The sequence below is a fragment of the Catharus ustulatus genome, chromosome 1 (assembly GCF_009819885.2).
Source record: "Catharus ustulatus isolate bCatUst1 chromosome 1, bCatUst1.pri.v2, whole genome shotgun sequence".
Lineage (NCBI taxonomy): Eukaryota > Metazoa > Chordata > Aves > Passeriformes > Turdidae > Catharus > Catharus ustulatus.
Genome location: NC_046221.1, coordinates 58,521,414 through 58,536,079, shown reverse-complemented (window position 1 = coordinate 58,536,079; position 14,666 = coordinate 58,521,414). Strand labels below are relative to the sequence as shown.

Sequence of the window (14,666 nt, the reverse complement as noted above, 5' to 3'; positions counted from 1 at the left end):
AGTTTAACCTATTTTTCACTCTCTGTAAATAATTCTCAAGATCTAAGGTTAGAAGCCTGGGGAAAATTAGGGAAATTAGGTGGTTTCTGTATTATCAGTGGAGACTGGCAAGTGCTTCTTCAGAGCTGCTTCTATGCCTCTCCATTAATTGCTAGTAATTTAATTTAAATTACTAATTGATAGTACAGTAATTTCACTAATACAAGCTGCACCAATTTGACCAAAATATTGGTGGAAACCCGGAAGTGCGGCTAGTATTCCGGGGCGGCTAATATATTAACAATATTCTAAAAGCTGCCAACACGGAAGTGAGAGCCCGCAGCAGCCCCAAGCCAAGCTGGAGCCTGGCCAGCCCCGGCACAGGTGGGAAAGCCTGGCAGAGGCAGGGCCAGCGGTGTCGGGGGCGGGCGGCAGAGACCGGGCCAGCAGTGCAGGGCGGGGGGGGCGGCAGAGCCCGAGCCAGCAGCGCAGGGAAGCCTGGCGGCACGGGGAAGCCCAGCAGAACCAGGGCCAGCAGCGCGGGGGAGCCCGGCGGCGCGGGGCCAGCAGTGCCGGCCAGGGCGAGCAAACGCGGCGGCGGCAGGGCAGACGGGAGGTGGGGGCGAGCGAGCCTGGCGGTGGTAGCGGCAGCACCACCCGACCAGCCCCAAGCGGCCCCGCCGAGCCGTGACGCTGAGCTGGGCCACCCAGCCCCGTCGGCAACCATGAGTGGGCCGAGCCTGCCTGGCCCCGCCCTGAGCCAGTAAACCCCGCTATGCCGCGATTCTGTTACTAATTGGCAAATGTGTGAAAGTTGCACACGGATCCTCGCTACGAACGAAAGTGCGGCTAATATTTGGGTGCGGCTTTTTTATTGACAAAGACATCAACATTGTCGACGCACCGGAAGTGTGGCTTATACTCTGTGCAGCTTGTATTTGTGAAATTACTGTAATTTAAATACATTCTATTAATAGCAGTTACTAAAACAGTAATTACTAGAGTCAGACATCAAGAGTTACATGCAAGGAGGGAGTTTGTCATCAAAAAACTGAGAACAATATTTATTTCCCTCTCTCTTCTGAATTCCTTTTTATATCATTGCCTAGATTGCAAACTCTTTCTGAAGAGACTGTCTTGCATCTTACTTTCCAACAAGATTCTTATCTCAGTGATGTTTTTTTTTTATATCCTTGGTACTGATTCACCCAAACAGGCTCTGCTTGGTCCCTCCAGAGGAGGGAAGAGGATCATCCAGTTCAAACAGACAAATTTGGTTTCCAAGTGTTAATTCCTCACAATTGCATTTACCTTCAATGAAAATAAAATAAAACAGAAGTCACCAATCTGATCCAGTTCCATAAAGCCAGCACCAGAATAATCCTGGACATATCAATAATTTATTAATAGCTTCAGGAAATACCCTGGTTAATTTAGTAGGAACTCTCATTGTGAAAATCTTCTTGGCGATCCTAGAAAGCAGCTCCTCGGCTGGGAAGTCTGGTAGTGCTTCCCTTGCCCTTGTGTATCCCTTGCTGGATACACAAAGCAAATTACTTCTCTCAGTGCAAGACCAAAAACATACACAAATATAATGAGCACTGTTTTTCTTCTTGGAGGAATAGATAACCAGTGGCTTGAAGAGTAGAGAATATGCCTTAGTATTAAGACTAACTTCTCTGCTTGTGTGAAGCTCTTCTATGTCATCATCTATTCTATTCCATCACAACACTTTTACTAACAAGCTGAAGTATTTAATTTGTTATGTTTTTAACCTTTGCAAGAAGACTAATACAAAATATATAAAAAACAAACGGCTACTAATTTGACTTAAGTGCTTCCAAAATATCATTTACCACTGCAGAATCTGAGTATTTACTATGCAAAACCAATGTCAGAGGTGAAATTTCCTAGCCAAAATTATCTGAAAATTTCTAGTATCTTCTATTCATCAAAAATTTTAATAGGGAGAAAGTCCAATGGTTTTGGGTTTTTTTTCCTAGTTTTCTTTCAATTATCCATTTTTTTATTTACTTCTGGCTTTTATTGTTGATTCATTCCCTTTATATATTGGGGGCTTTGTTAGGGGAAGTGCTGCAGAAACTGCAGTGCTGCTCCCAATATTCCTTGAATTGCATCTGAACATCTCTGAGGCAGAACTCCAAATGTCAAAACATCTCCATGATCTGAATTTGTCTCAAACAACATGTTAAAACAGTTTCTGCAATAAAGCCAAAAGCTCAGAATGTCAGGAACAGAGGAAGCATGAGGGCTGTCATTTCCTCTAGGAGCAGAAGATAATACTTCCTCCAGAGATACAGACTGTTCCAGTGAGCCATATGTGACTGTCTTCCTACTATTAATTTTTGTGCCTGAAAGACTAGCTCAATCAACACAATATGAGGCAGTTTGCTCCTGAAACTATATTGTGTGGTTTATGTGTATTTGAGACAAACTCTAGTGCTTTAACTATGCATTTTGACTCATAAATTTCACTGCCTTACTGTGTATCAGAGAAGTGACAATAGAATTACAGTAATTTCATGACCATAAGGCGCACCGGACTATAAGGCACACCACTCGGGAGTTGGCAAAATTCGCAACTTTGTAGATCATATAAGGCGTACCTATAGAGCGCACATTTTTTTTGCAGCGAGGCTCTGCCCCCAGGTCCTCCTGCGCGGTTGCTGGCCGAGGCCCCGCCTCAACCCGGCAGCCATGGACCCCCGGGCCCGCCCGGACACGACAGAGGCGGCGCCATGGGCCCCTGGGCCCACCTCCACCTGGCAGGGGCAGTGCCGCATGCCCCCGTGCCTGCCCCCACCCAGCAGCCATGGGCCCCTGGGCCCGCCTGGACCTGGGAGGGGCGGTGCCGCGGGCCCCCAGGCCCGCCTCCACCTGGCTGCCGTGGTACTGCCGGCTCCCCCCACAGCTCACGGGTCACACTTCCGGGGTGGCAAATGTTGCAACTTTGTACATCATATAAGGCGCACCAGACTATAAGGCGCACTTCCAGGTTCGCGGGAAAATTTTAGTCAAAAGGGTGTGCCTTATAGTTGTGAAATTACTGTACTAGCTTTAAAATAAAAACCATTATCTCATTGAATCCCAAGTGATGTACCAACAGTCTATTTTACAGATAAATGACAATTCCTAATTCTCTGTATTAATGACAGCTATTCTCAACGTTTCGTGAACACTGACAGCTGGATTATAGGCATAAAGAAAATAATGACAGAAACACCTGCACTGTCTGAAAGGATTCTATTACCTTACTATCTTTATTGAACTCTAGGTTCTGGGAATAAGCAAAATAAGCAAAGTATTTAATGACTATGCTTATAAAAATTGTCTTGGAAAAACAGCTGTTATAAACAATTTTCTAAATCTCCTTTTAGGTTGCTTTGTTTAATTACATCTATTAGATCAAAAGTTGAAACACTTCATGATTTTAGTTCTCTTTTCAGTCAATATAAACTCAGGGAGAGAGCAGTAGGAAAGAGAGTGGCATGCCTTCTCTGTTAATAAAACTTGGGATACATTGGTTCTAGTAAGATTTGGGATGCATTGGTTCAGTGGCTGACTCTGACACAAATTTCCTGTGAGAAGTCAAACAAACCTTTCGGTGTCTCGATTGTATATCTGTAAAGCAAGGATAGTCACTGCCCCAGACAGGATTTTCTTGGCTCACATTTATTAACATGCTAGAGGTATTTAGAAAGTCATGTAGGAGAATTCTACTGACCCTATACCCAAAATCAGTATTCAAAATTACTGGAATGCTAGTGTATCAGGCAGACATCTCTCATAAAAACATACTTGCCTACTACTTGCAAAGAGGTCTCACAACAGCAATTTAACATTTCTACAAAAACAAATTTCTAAGTAAAATTCAGTCAAATAACGTGCAGAGAAATTCAACCTGTTGTTGGGGAAAAGCAATACAAATCCTGCTAGCATTTGCTAGTTACCACAGTGCTCAAGACCACACCCCACACTATGTGGGACCTCCTTTACAGGATGACTGACGTTAGAAGAGATATCAACACTTGGGGAGATAAAATCCATTAAGGGGATTCCCACCTCTCTGTAGCTGCTGTGAACACACCCTGTCCTGCAGCACACAGAGACCAGGAAATGAACAAGGAAATGGGTCATGATACTTTGGCAGGCAATGTGTTGAAGGAAAGGGGATCTTCTGCATATAAAGCTGGAGTAAATAAACATTAAACAGAAAATGATACATAGGCTGGAGAACTAATTAAGTCTGGTTGGTGAATTGACTCTGTCTATACATTACTATTGCTTCATACAATATCCCCATATGTTTCTCAGTCATTCTGTCTTCAGTGCCCCTCTGTAAGCCATATCTGTATTTATCTCATATCTTCCAACAGGAAAAATCTTGGAAACCTGCTTAGAAAAATCTTTCAGATCCATATTTACACATAGTCAGTGACACTGTTACCTACATAATAGGTAATACTTTTCAGCCAAAAGGCTAGAAAAGTAACCAACAGCATGAAAGTATATTTCCTTTCAATTATCCCAAAGACCTGATTTCATTTCACAAAGGTGAATTACTCTGAACTTCAGCAATAAATTTACCTCAGTAGTAAGGTTTCTGTCTTTTGACCACCACTGTGTAAATTAGGATATTTTAGTGGTCTAAGAAAGGCTTTGAAATAAATAAATAAATAAATAAATAATAGAAATTAAATCTAAGAACTTGTCTACCACTGTTTACGTTGAATTTCTTTGAAATTGACACAAAATCATCTTTAGAAAAGCATTGTGTTGAAAGAGTAACTTTTTCTATTCTTTACATTTGTTAAAAGAACACCCAAAACCAGCAAATTGTAACATGGACTATAGCAAAATAGATATAGTTAATGTATTCAGACCTAGCTGATAACCACAGAAAAAAACCCCAGGGAATCTGAGTCGGCTTGATAAAGTATCCTACTGATATTACATACACCATTTAATCCTCCCTCAGTCAGGGAGAACTGATTAAGAGACAATTCTCTTTGCAGGTGTGACTTGTGGAAGTATTCTCTAAATTTCCTTCAGCATCAGCCTGACCTAGTTTTACAGAGCATTGTAGGAAACCAGGAACATACACCTAGCTGTCTGTGTTCTAGATGAGGGAGAACAGCCAACAGCTGGAGGGGTTCAGCTACTTATGATCTGGCCACAGGTGCAAATAACCTTTGATTGTCTTAAAAAGCAACTGGTTCACTGAATTTTGGTGGACTTTTGTTTTAGTCATCAGTAGCTCTCAGTGCCTCTCTGGACTCAGGGCACGTTGTAACATACTCACCATCATCTGCTGAATATGAAATATTTCAGCTCCATTGGCAGAGAGGCGATTTGGAATTGAAATATCAAGAAAAGCTCCAGGAAGAGTGCTTGGTCCAGCATTGTAAACCTGCAAGAGAAAAAATGAATGCAAATAAAATTGCACACTTGACTTCTCATAAATGGAAAACTACTGTAGATTCAGAGGTGGGAGTACAGGTAAATTTGAAGAAATGCAAGTACTTTGCAGGTTTGTCAATGTCTTCTAACTAAAATTTCTTTTTCAAGTGTCAGAATGAAGTCAAAGGATTAACTTACCTAACAGTCTGCAGGCTCAGCTCATATGTCAAAGGAGAAGTAGTTTTGCAGGATAATTGTCAGCCATCAATACAAACAGGATAATACTTCCATTTTGTATACAGATACACTGCTAACATACTGAGTGTTTTGGTAACAAATCTTGAAGGTTATAAAAAATACTACTGTCTCAGTTAAAATTCTCATTTCCCTCTGGTAACCTCTGCATGATATTCTGCATATGTTTTCCTTATGGAGCAGAAGCCAAACAATTACTGTGACTACTGGACTGTAGGTTTTCTGAGAGAGTTGCCAGGAAATGCATGTGAACAACTTCCCTTCAAGTTCTGTCATTTTCAATTAAATTACACTTTTACTGGAGAATATTAGCTTTCTATCACTCCCTGGACCCCAAAATTTCAACAAAAACCTCAAAGAATTTTCCATCCACCACCAAAATGTATCCAGTGAAAATTCCAAAATGTATGGGGTATTGCTGAAGAGAAATAATCCATGGATAAAATTCAATTAAAGAAAGTTTTCATTTGTATCTACATTTTTTATTAGGAAAAAATATTTTCTGCTTCTTTCTAACAGCACAAATATAAATGCATTAAAAAACATTGAAGTAAAAGCATGAAGTCTATTACTGTATTTATCCACACTGAGATATTACTGTGAAAAGATGTAACATGCAGCTGTTAATTGTGTAAAGTATAAATATTAAAACCAATAGGTTTTCATTCTTCAAACACTGTTCATATTTGAAGAAATGCCTGACTGATAAAGAGAACTACTTTGCAATGCCAAATCCTCACAAAAGCCCTGAGGCTCCAGGCAGGGGGAAAAATCCCATTAGAATGGTGTATGATAAATGCTGCATGAAATACAAACATAATGCTTCATGTTAGACATTTTAAAAACTAAGATCTCATACTAAGGTATGAGTTATTGCAGAAAAGACATTTTCTGTTTCCTTGTTCATATTGGATCTAGTAGAGATTTTCACATATAAAAACTGCTGTAAAGGCCCATATTTTGGTAACTCATTTCTTTCTCTTAATTAAGGAACGATTATTTTTCTCCATCTGGAGAAGTTAAATATATGGCAGGAAATAATTATACAAACAATGCTTTGCCTATTATAAAACTACCTTTTCTCTCTGATAGACACAGTGATAAGGTTTACCCCATTACTGGAGAGAAGATGTGTTACTTGTTATGGTATAATTTTCTACTTCCATATGGGAAGAAAAAGTAATACTGTAACTGCTAAGTGTGTGCATGAGACACAAGAGCATTTGGTGGGACAAATGGTGGCACTGCCAATACAAAGATTCTTTCTCCCTTCCCTGTTATCACTTTGCTTTACTGAAAATATTTCTCTAGTTAAAGCATCAGTGCATCAGTTCATCATCTGGATTAACCAATTACTGTGTATGAGATGGAGGAAGGGAAGAAGACCTATAAACCCCCAAGAAGGAAACCAGAATCACAAGAATTAATAGCCTGGTTCACAAAAGCTTTTATGTCCTGAAATCCTGCTTTCAAGTCCTTCAGTAAATAGCTAAGGGCACTGTATGACTGTGGGGCTTAATTGCTCTGGATCACAATCTGTCCATGGAGGCAGACATGTTATTCGTTATGAGCTGAGTTTTCAGCCTAGGAAAACAGAATGAAAAATAGCAAAACACTATTTTTAAAAATAAATGAACCTGCCTCTGCATGACTTATCATTCCCTAGTCCCACCTAGTGGTCAAAAAGGATTTGTCGGGCTTGTAATAGATGCAGTTACAGCAGTGAAACACAATGCCAGTTGATTTTGGCCACATCATAAGAGTTTCTTACAATAAACCATCCACATATTTTGCCACATCAGGAACCCATCTAACTGCCATGTGAAGTGTAATGTATAAGTAACACTTGAATAGTGCTGAGATGCTATGAGGTATTTATTTCACACCTGTCTTTTTAGTGTCCTCATCTCCTCCCTGCGCTGTACTTTTATCAGTGCTATAATATCAGTATATATATATATATATACGTGTGTGTGTGTGAGTGCTATAAATATTTTCATACTGGGGCATCTAGCAAGCTTGAATCCCTAGCACAGATATGTGTTTGTTCGTTTGTTCTCCTGGATATAGGCTGCCCACTCATTTGTTCAATGACTATGCCAATAAAAAGACTTCCTCTTCCACTTTTAACCTGTGGCTTCATCCAAGATGTGGCACTTGAGTAACTAGGGCTCTTTACTCAGCATGTGAAAAAAGTTGAAAGAGAAACAAATGGTAGGAGCTTTTTTCACATAGAAGTGAGATGCCATGTTTGCAATTCTTGTCATAATATATTCAGCTAATGCATATATGCCATCCCTGCATGCTGTAAATATGGTATCCAATCAAGAATGCATTGTACAACATTGTAGCAGGATGCTCTGCCTGAGTGGGGGTAAAACAGCTCAAACTAAACCCTATATGTAAAAGGTACGCATGATGGATGGAGAAGGGTGGTCATCCTGCCTTTGGTATTAAAGACTGCTGAGGCTGACTAATCAATCCCAAAATTAAACACTCAGATAGGATTTCCTGACAAAAACTGGTACCAGTGAGGATGTGACAGGCAAAGTTCCAGATAAAGGAATCAACAAATGATAGTACAGATAACTTGTCTAAAGCTGCTGAGCTGGCACAGCTAGCCTGGAAATACACGAGTGACATTGACCACTTTATACTACAAAAGCTCAGTCCCACTTTGAATCAGCATGGACTTCTAACACACCACTTCCAGGAGAGAGTCTGGGGATTCTTGCCTTGAGTGAAGATGTCCCTCAAGGTTTCTCCTTGAGGCTGAGACAAAGAGATTTGCCCACAGCTGTTGGTATGAGTGAGTACACCTATATAACCTTTAGACAAAACCTGTTGACCCAGTTGGGGCTCAGATTGGATCCAGTTGCATCTAGACTCCTCTCTGAGAAGAAGTTTAGAAAGCAAGGGAGTTCTTTCTGAACCTCATAACTCAACAAGAGGGTCTTCTTTATAAACCTCATCTGAAGCTTCTATTCTACCTATGACTGTGATACAAAATCATGCACAAAATCCCATTCCACACTCAGAATAAAACAGATACAAAATAAGAATGTGCTGTCAAGCAGGAAAGGAGTCAAAATAAGGATGAGTTTTACCTGCAGGGTGAAGTTGAGAGACTGGAAAAGGCATTCATGGTTTTCCAACTGAACAAAGTTGGATGCTTCCACAGAATCACCATAGAAAAATGAACTAGGGAAGACTTCTCTGTAAAACCAAGATACAGATTTAGTAAGCAGAAATTATGACCAAAATGCAACATATTTGTGTCTAGCTGAATTGCACCCTGCTTTCTAGTCATGTGAAATTCTATGGGACCATATTACATTCATCTGTTTTTTTATTTGATTTTCTCTGGCAACATTAGACTACACAAGCAGCATCTCAACTGATCTTGGTTAACATCCCACCAATGAAGCAGATTTCTTTTGATTACTTATCCCTTTTTCTCCTTTCCTACCACAATCCTCCTCTCTCAGGTCTCCTGCCATGGATGGTTTGCACAAGTCCCATAGCTTGGATTAACACAGGAAATCATTGCACTACCTGAAGAAACAGTATCTAAGAGGAATACTTTAAGCTAGATATACACTAAAGTAACATTTCAATTTTATTTAACATTTACATAGCATTTCTGAAATATACAGTTAATTGTCTAAGTTTTACTACCTTTATAATTAGCAGATGATTAAAGGAAAGATTAGAGGGGGGATAACCTGCTTTCAACTGGAGTGGAGCAGTCCAAGTTTCTTCAATCACTCTTACCATCTAATCACAAAATGCAGTAGGATTTTATCAGAAATTACTTGGAAGCAAAACACAATACCTGAAAATCTGCAGAAGAGGACTAGGAGTGCTTTAAGCATCCTTTATCCTTCTAATCTCAGGCTTCTCCACTGTATGGAAAGGGTCCTGGTGTATTTTTGCAGGACCTGAGTCCTCCCTACTGCTTAAAACTGTGCTTCCTTCCCAAGTTGTCCTTTGGAATCAGAGCACTTTGAGAGAGGATTTTAAGCTTGTTTAAGTACATTTCCTTTTTTCCTGCCTGCATCCTGTGCCTAGCTATTGCTATGGGAAACAGTGAAAGAGATTTTCTCCTCCCATTTACAATGTTATGCCAGAAGGCATCTACCAAATATGGTACAAGCCATTCTGGACTATTTATAACTAGGAATAAAGTTTGCTCCTCTAGATTCAAATGTAGGACAATTAAGCTAATAAAACAAGTTTAAAAAGATACTGTCCAAAAAAAACAGGAGTATTACTAATATTACCATGCCTGGGAATGTGCCCTCCAATAAACTCAGCTTTTCTCTTGCTATTGGATTTTTCCATGAATTTCAATTAACTAAGCCTTATCTATGAGAAAGAAAAATATAATCCACACAGGCACTTGGGTGGGGCTTAAATTCAGAGATCTTGTGCTTTAAAAATTACATTCTAAAGAGAAAGAAGAGATGGCAATTTTTATTATGTTTTGGCATGCAGTATTGTGTAGGTAATAAATACAGATCTAAAGACAGATGAAAGCATTCATATCTGTAAAGCTGAATAAAAATCCATCTGTATCAAAGCATCAAGGAACAAGAGTTAAATTTCTAAAGAATTTGTAACAATGAAAGCATTCAAAAACTTTCAGAGCATGCTGCTGAGACTGTACTCTCAATAGAGAGATTTTTGTTCTTGTTAGTCATCTTCTGAGGTTTGATAGTGCACTTCCTTTCTCTGAGCAGGTTCAAACATACCTTTTACCCATTCTGACTGCTGTGGCAGTAATTACAGATTTTATTTCTATCCAACAAGATGAGTTTTATGAGGCAAAACCCAGTCTAGGCCTTGAATCTGAGTTTATTCAGCTTTTCAATCAAATCAAATGTCAGTGCAGGTTAACTTTTTTCCCACACATGTAGCATAGTGGTCCAGGGAATATTTGACTTCTACTGATGCCAGCCTGCACTGGTCATTTAGACAATACCTGTAGTCTGGTGGCTAAAACAGACACTGACCCTCTGGGGACACTATTGATGAATTTTGCTTCCCCAGTTTAGGAATTAATGCCAGCTTTCTCAGTCTACATGAATACTAATTCATCTTCAGTGACCAGGTCATCCAATTCCAACTCAAAGCACTGTTTATGCTAAAGAATGGTCTGACTGTTGAGACTGACCACAAATCTTTAATTCTAGGCTCAAAATTGTGATGCCAAGTGGAAGGGAAGAGCCCCAAGTACAAAGGCAGAAGCTCATACATGTGCAGCCTTAGGGAGAGGACACAGTGGCTAGATGTTACACAAGTATTTCAGTCAAAGGGTAAGTGATGCTCTGCAGTTGATAGTCAGATGCCTCACAGACTAGGAAACAGAGGAAGTAGGAAAATAAACAGAAGCAGAAGCAAATTCTGTTTGTGAAATTAAACAGAAAGGCAAACAGCTAGACTTCACCAATCTCCTTAAAATTCCAGAACATTTGGCCATAACCTTTGGCCTGGTGACTTCTCAACAACTTCCTTAAAGACATGCCCTAAGGAACAAGATGTGGTTTACTTGTTCTTTTTAAATTTAATTTTAAGGTCCATCCTAGCTACTGCATCACTTGAATTCAAACACAATCACTAAAATACCTACTATAAATGTGATGGCAACCAGCAGCATTAATTAGGAAGTAGTGAAAATGAGGTACAGTCTTAAAATGATTAAAATTCCCAGATATTGAATGAGATTGTGGGAATGACCGGAGTCTGGGAAAAAAGGAAAAAGCAACAGTCTGGTTACATGTAAACAAAGAGAAGAATTAATTTTTTCACTGGAAGACACTCAGATGTTATTCTTAGGACGATGATAATGCTGAGGATTATTATTGTTGGTTTTGTTTTATTTGGTGCCTGATACTTACCCATTGATGGATGAGTCCACTTCATGCATCAGGGGCACTGACAGGATTAGAGTATTATCATGCAGACATTCAGTGCGTTCTAGGTTTCCACTATGCCAGAAAGGAAAAATAAACATACTGCAAATCAACAGCCTTTGCAATATATCACAGTTTCACAGCTACCATCTCTCTGCCTTGTACTCTGAGCCTCTCTACTTGAGTGATATCAGCTCCTTAAGAATGTTCACCCAGTCTTGGAGAGGGCACACACAAAAAGCATGAGTTTTGGGGCTGTGACGTGAACAGGTTCATAACAAAAAAATGTATATTGGAACAAGGTGTGAATTCAAATGTCAATGGGAAGCTACAGCAGCCATCACACACAGTGGAGAAAAACAAGAATATTTAGATTTCCATGCAAGGGTTCATTTTCTCCCAGCCTGACTGCATGTCAGTTTATGAGGGACATACACACCTCACAGAGGGTCTTGACTCACTAAATGAAAAATTGTTTTCAGTACATCTGTACTGTACTATAGTACCAATTTGCTGCCACTGCAAGCAGCTTTTCAGGCAAGATCCTTGTAGTGAACTGGCCATAACCTCTTGGCAATCCCACCCTCTCTTTCCCCCTCTTCCTGTACTTAGCTGCCAAAATGAAACCACTTCTAATTTACAGCTGCCTCAGCCAGTCAAAACCAAAAAGAAGAAAGAGTAAAGTGAGCAATTATCTCTCACTGAAGTCAGTTTGTTTCAGTATGAACAGTTTTTGTATGAAATCTGGCAACGGTTCCTATAATGCATGTCTAGCATGCAAACCTGCAACTACAGTAAATTCACGAATACAAGCCACACTGAGTATAAGCCGCATGGCCGGGTGTTGGCAAACATTTCGTTTTTTTGTCCATAAATAAGCCGCACCCGAGTATAAGCCGCTCTGTGTTCGCAGCAAGGACCCGCGTGCAACAAAGTTGCCAAATAGTAACAGAACGGCGGTAGGGCGGGGTTTACTGGCTCGGCTCGAGCCATGAGGGCTCGGGGCTGCCAACAGGGCTGGGTGGCCCAGCTCGGCGCTGCCGCTCGGCGGGGATGCTCGGGGCCGGCCGCCACCACCGCTGGGCTCGGTCACCCCGGCCCGGCGCTGCCCCACGGCAGCAGAGGGGGCACAGAGCCCGCCAGCACCTGCGGCGGCCATGGGAGCCGGGGATGGAGCCTGCCTGCTCCTGCGGCGGCAGCACGCGGGGATGGGAGCACCCCAAGCCGCGGGGTCAAGCGGAGAGAGCTGCCCGCCTTCCCCCAAGCCACGGGGCCAAGCGGAGAGAGCTGCCCCTGCTTTCCCCGAGCTGTGGGGCCAAGTGGAGAGAGCTATCCCTGCCTCCTCCGAGCCACGGGGCCAAGCGGAGAGAGCTGTCCGCCTTCCCCCGAGCCGCGGGGCCAGCAGAAAAGAGCTGTCCCTGCCTCCTCCGAGCCGCGGGGCCAGCAGAAAAGAGCTGCCCCTGCTTTCCCCGAGCCGTAGGGCCAAGCGGAGAGAGCTGTCCCTGCCTCCCCCGAGCCATGGGGCTAACCGGAGAGAGCTGTCCCGGCTTCCCCCGAGCTGCAGGGCCAAGCAGGAGGGAGTTGCCCCGCCTTCCCCACCCTCTGTGCTGCCCGCACAGAGCAGCTACACCCACCATGCAACAGAGTATCAATTTGTAACAACCGCGTAAATGCAGAGTTTTACTGGCAGGAGCTCGACTTTGCAGTTTGCACTGACTTGGTTTGCACTCCCAGGGTTGAAAATGTCAGAAAATTATTCACATATTGGCCGCACCTGAATATTAGCCGCTTTCACGGTATGAGAGCAAAATTTTGGTCAAAACAGTGCGGCTTGTACTCGTGAAATTACTGTATTCTAATTCTGATGATGGGTCTGCTTGTTGAGTGACAGCTCAGAGCAACAATCTTGAAAGATATGTTACAAGTATTTCCAATTTCTTCAGCAGTGATTGTGGAATCACTTTTACTTTTCTGCTCATTGGATTTACTCACAAATCAAACTGGCAAAAAGAAAGATATGATCATATTTGAGGACAGTATCACTGAGGTAGTAACATCCCAAGTGATACCATCCAGATTATGAGTTGCTCAGATTACAAAAACAGAGCCTGCTGGCTACATACATGCTTAGATGCAGCTCATCTTTCTGCAACTGACACATTGCCTACGTCTGCTGATAAAACTATGGCCCAGACAGAAAACCCACAAACTTTCACTCCTGGGAAAGAACGCCAGTTAATAAAAACTTTTTCTCTGAATAGGTTCCCAGAGGAGTCCAAAATGGAGACATTTCTCATCCAACATAAATACTGAGATACCATGATGGCAAATAGAATAAGCAAATGGAATTCTATACAGAGTTCATGGTAATGTTCTTTTCTGTTTCAAATGGAGTAAAGGTACTGTCAAAAAAAGGAGAACACAACTCAGTGAATCTAGCTGTGGAAAAGCAGTTCACACCCGGAAGCAAAGAAAAATGTTTGTTGTTTTTTTAAAACAACTAAATAGTGTAAGAGCAATATAATGTAACATTTACTTCTTTCTCCAGTTGTTCTGATACTGAACCAGTCTCCTGTCACAGATGCTACTGCCAAATTTGCAGCTACATGCGACAGGCTCAAGTAGACACTTGAAGGGCAACACTTGCTTTCCCATGACAGCATGACATAGCTTCCCTGTCCAGCTATTCCTGCCAGACTAGGCTCCAGTTCTGTGTAGAAACAGTCTTTACCTATTGCAGTCTGACTGCAGCACAGGTACTTTCCCTCAATTTCCTCATCATTGACTTTACCTCAGGGCTCCCTGCAACTCTTATGATCAGATGATTTTTTTACACTCATTTGACAGCGAGGGAATCAAACAATTTGCCCAAAGTCACAGAGGGTAATCAGCATTGAGACCTGCACTACTCTTGTGGGAGATTTAGCTAAATCCTTCAAAACATAACAATCTTCTCTCAACCTTCTACAATGAGAAACGTTCTCGGAACACCTCTAAGCATGCACTCAACGTGTAACAATTACTGTTTATTTCTTTGCTCATCTAAAGGCACAGACTAACACTTCTCACTGATAGGGTACAGAAATATAAGAAGTG

At 41.5% G+C, this 14,666-nt stretch overlaps 1 protein-coding gene across 1 annotated transcript in view; it reads right to left on the bottom strand.

The window, feature by feature from the left end:
• Nucleotides 1–14,666, bottom strand: part of ITGA9 (integrin subunit alpha 9) — a 227,338-nt gene that overhangs the window by 45,391 nt on the left and 167,281 nt on the right. Inside the window, exons 21-23 of the mRNA XM_033077526.1 lie at nt 11,556–11,645; nt 8,763–8,871; nt 5,303–5,410 (exon numbers count right to left, since the gene is read on the bottom strand). Coding sequence (XP_032933417.1) covers nt 5,303–5,410; nt 8,763–8,871; nt 11,556–11,645 — 307 coding nt within the window. The remainder of the gene's footprint in view (nt 1–5,302; nt 5,411–8,762; nt 8,872–11,555; nt 11,646–14,666) is intronic.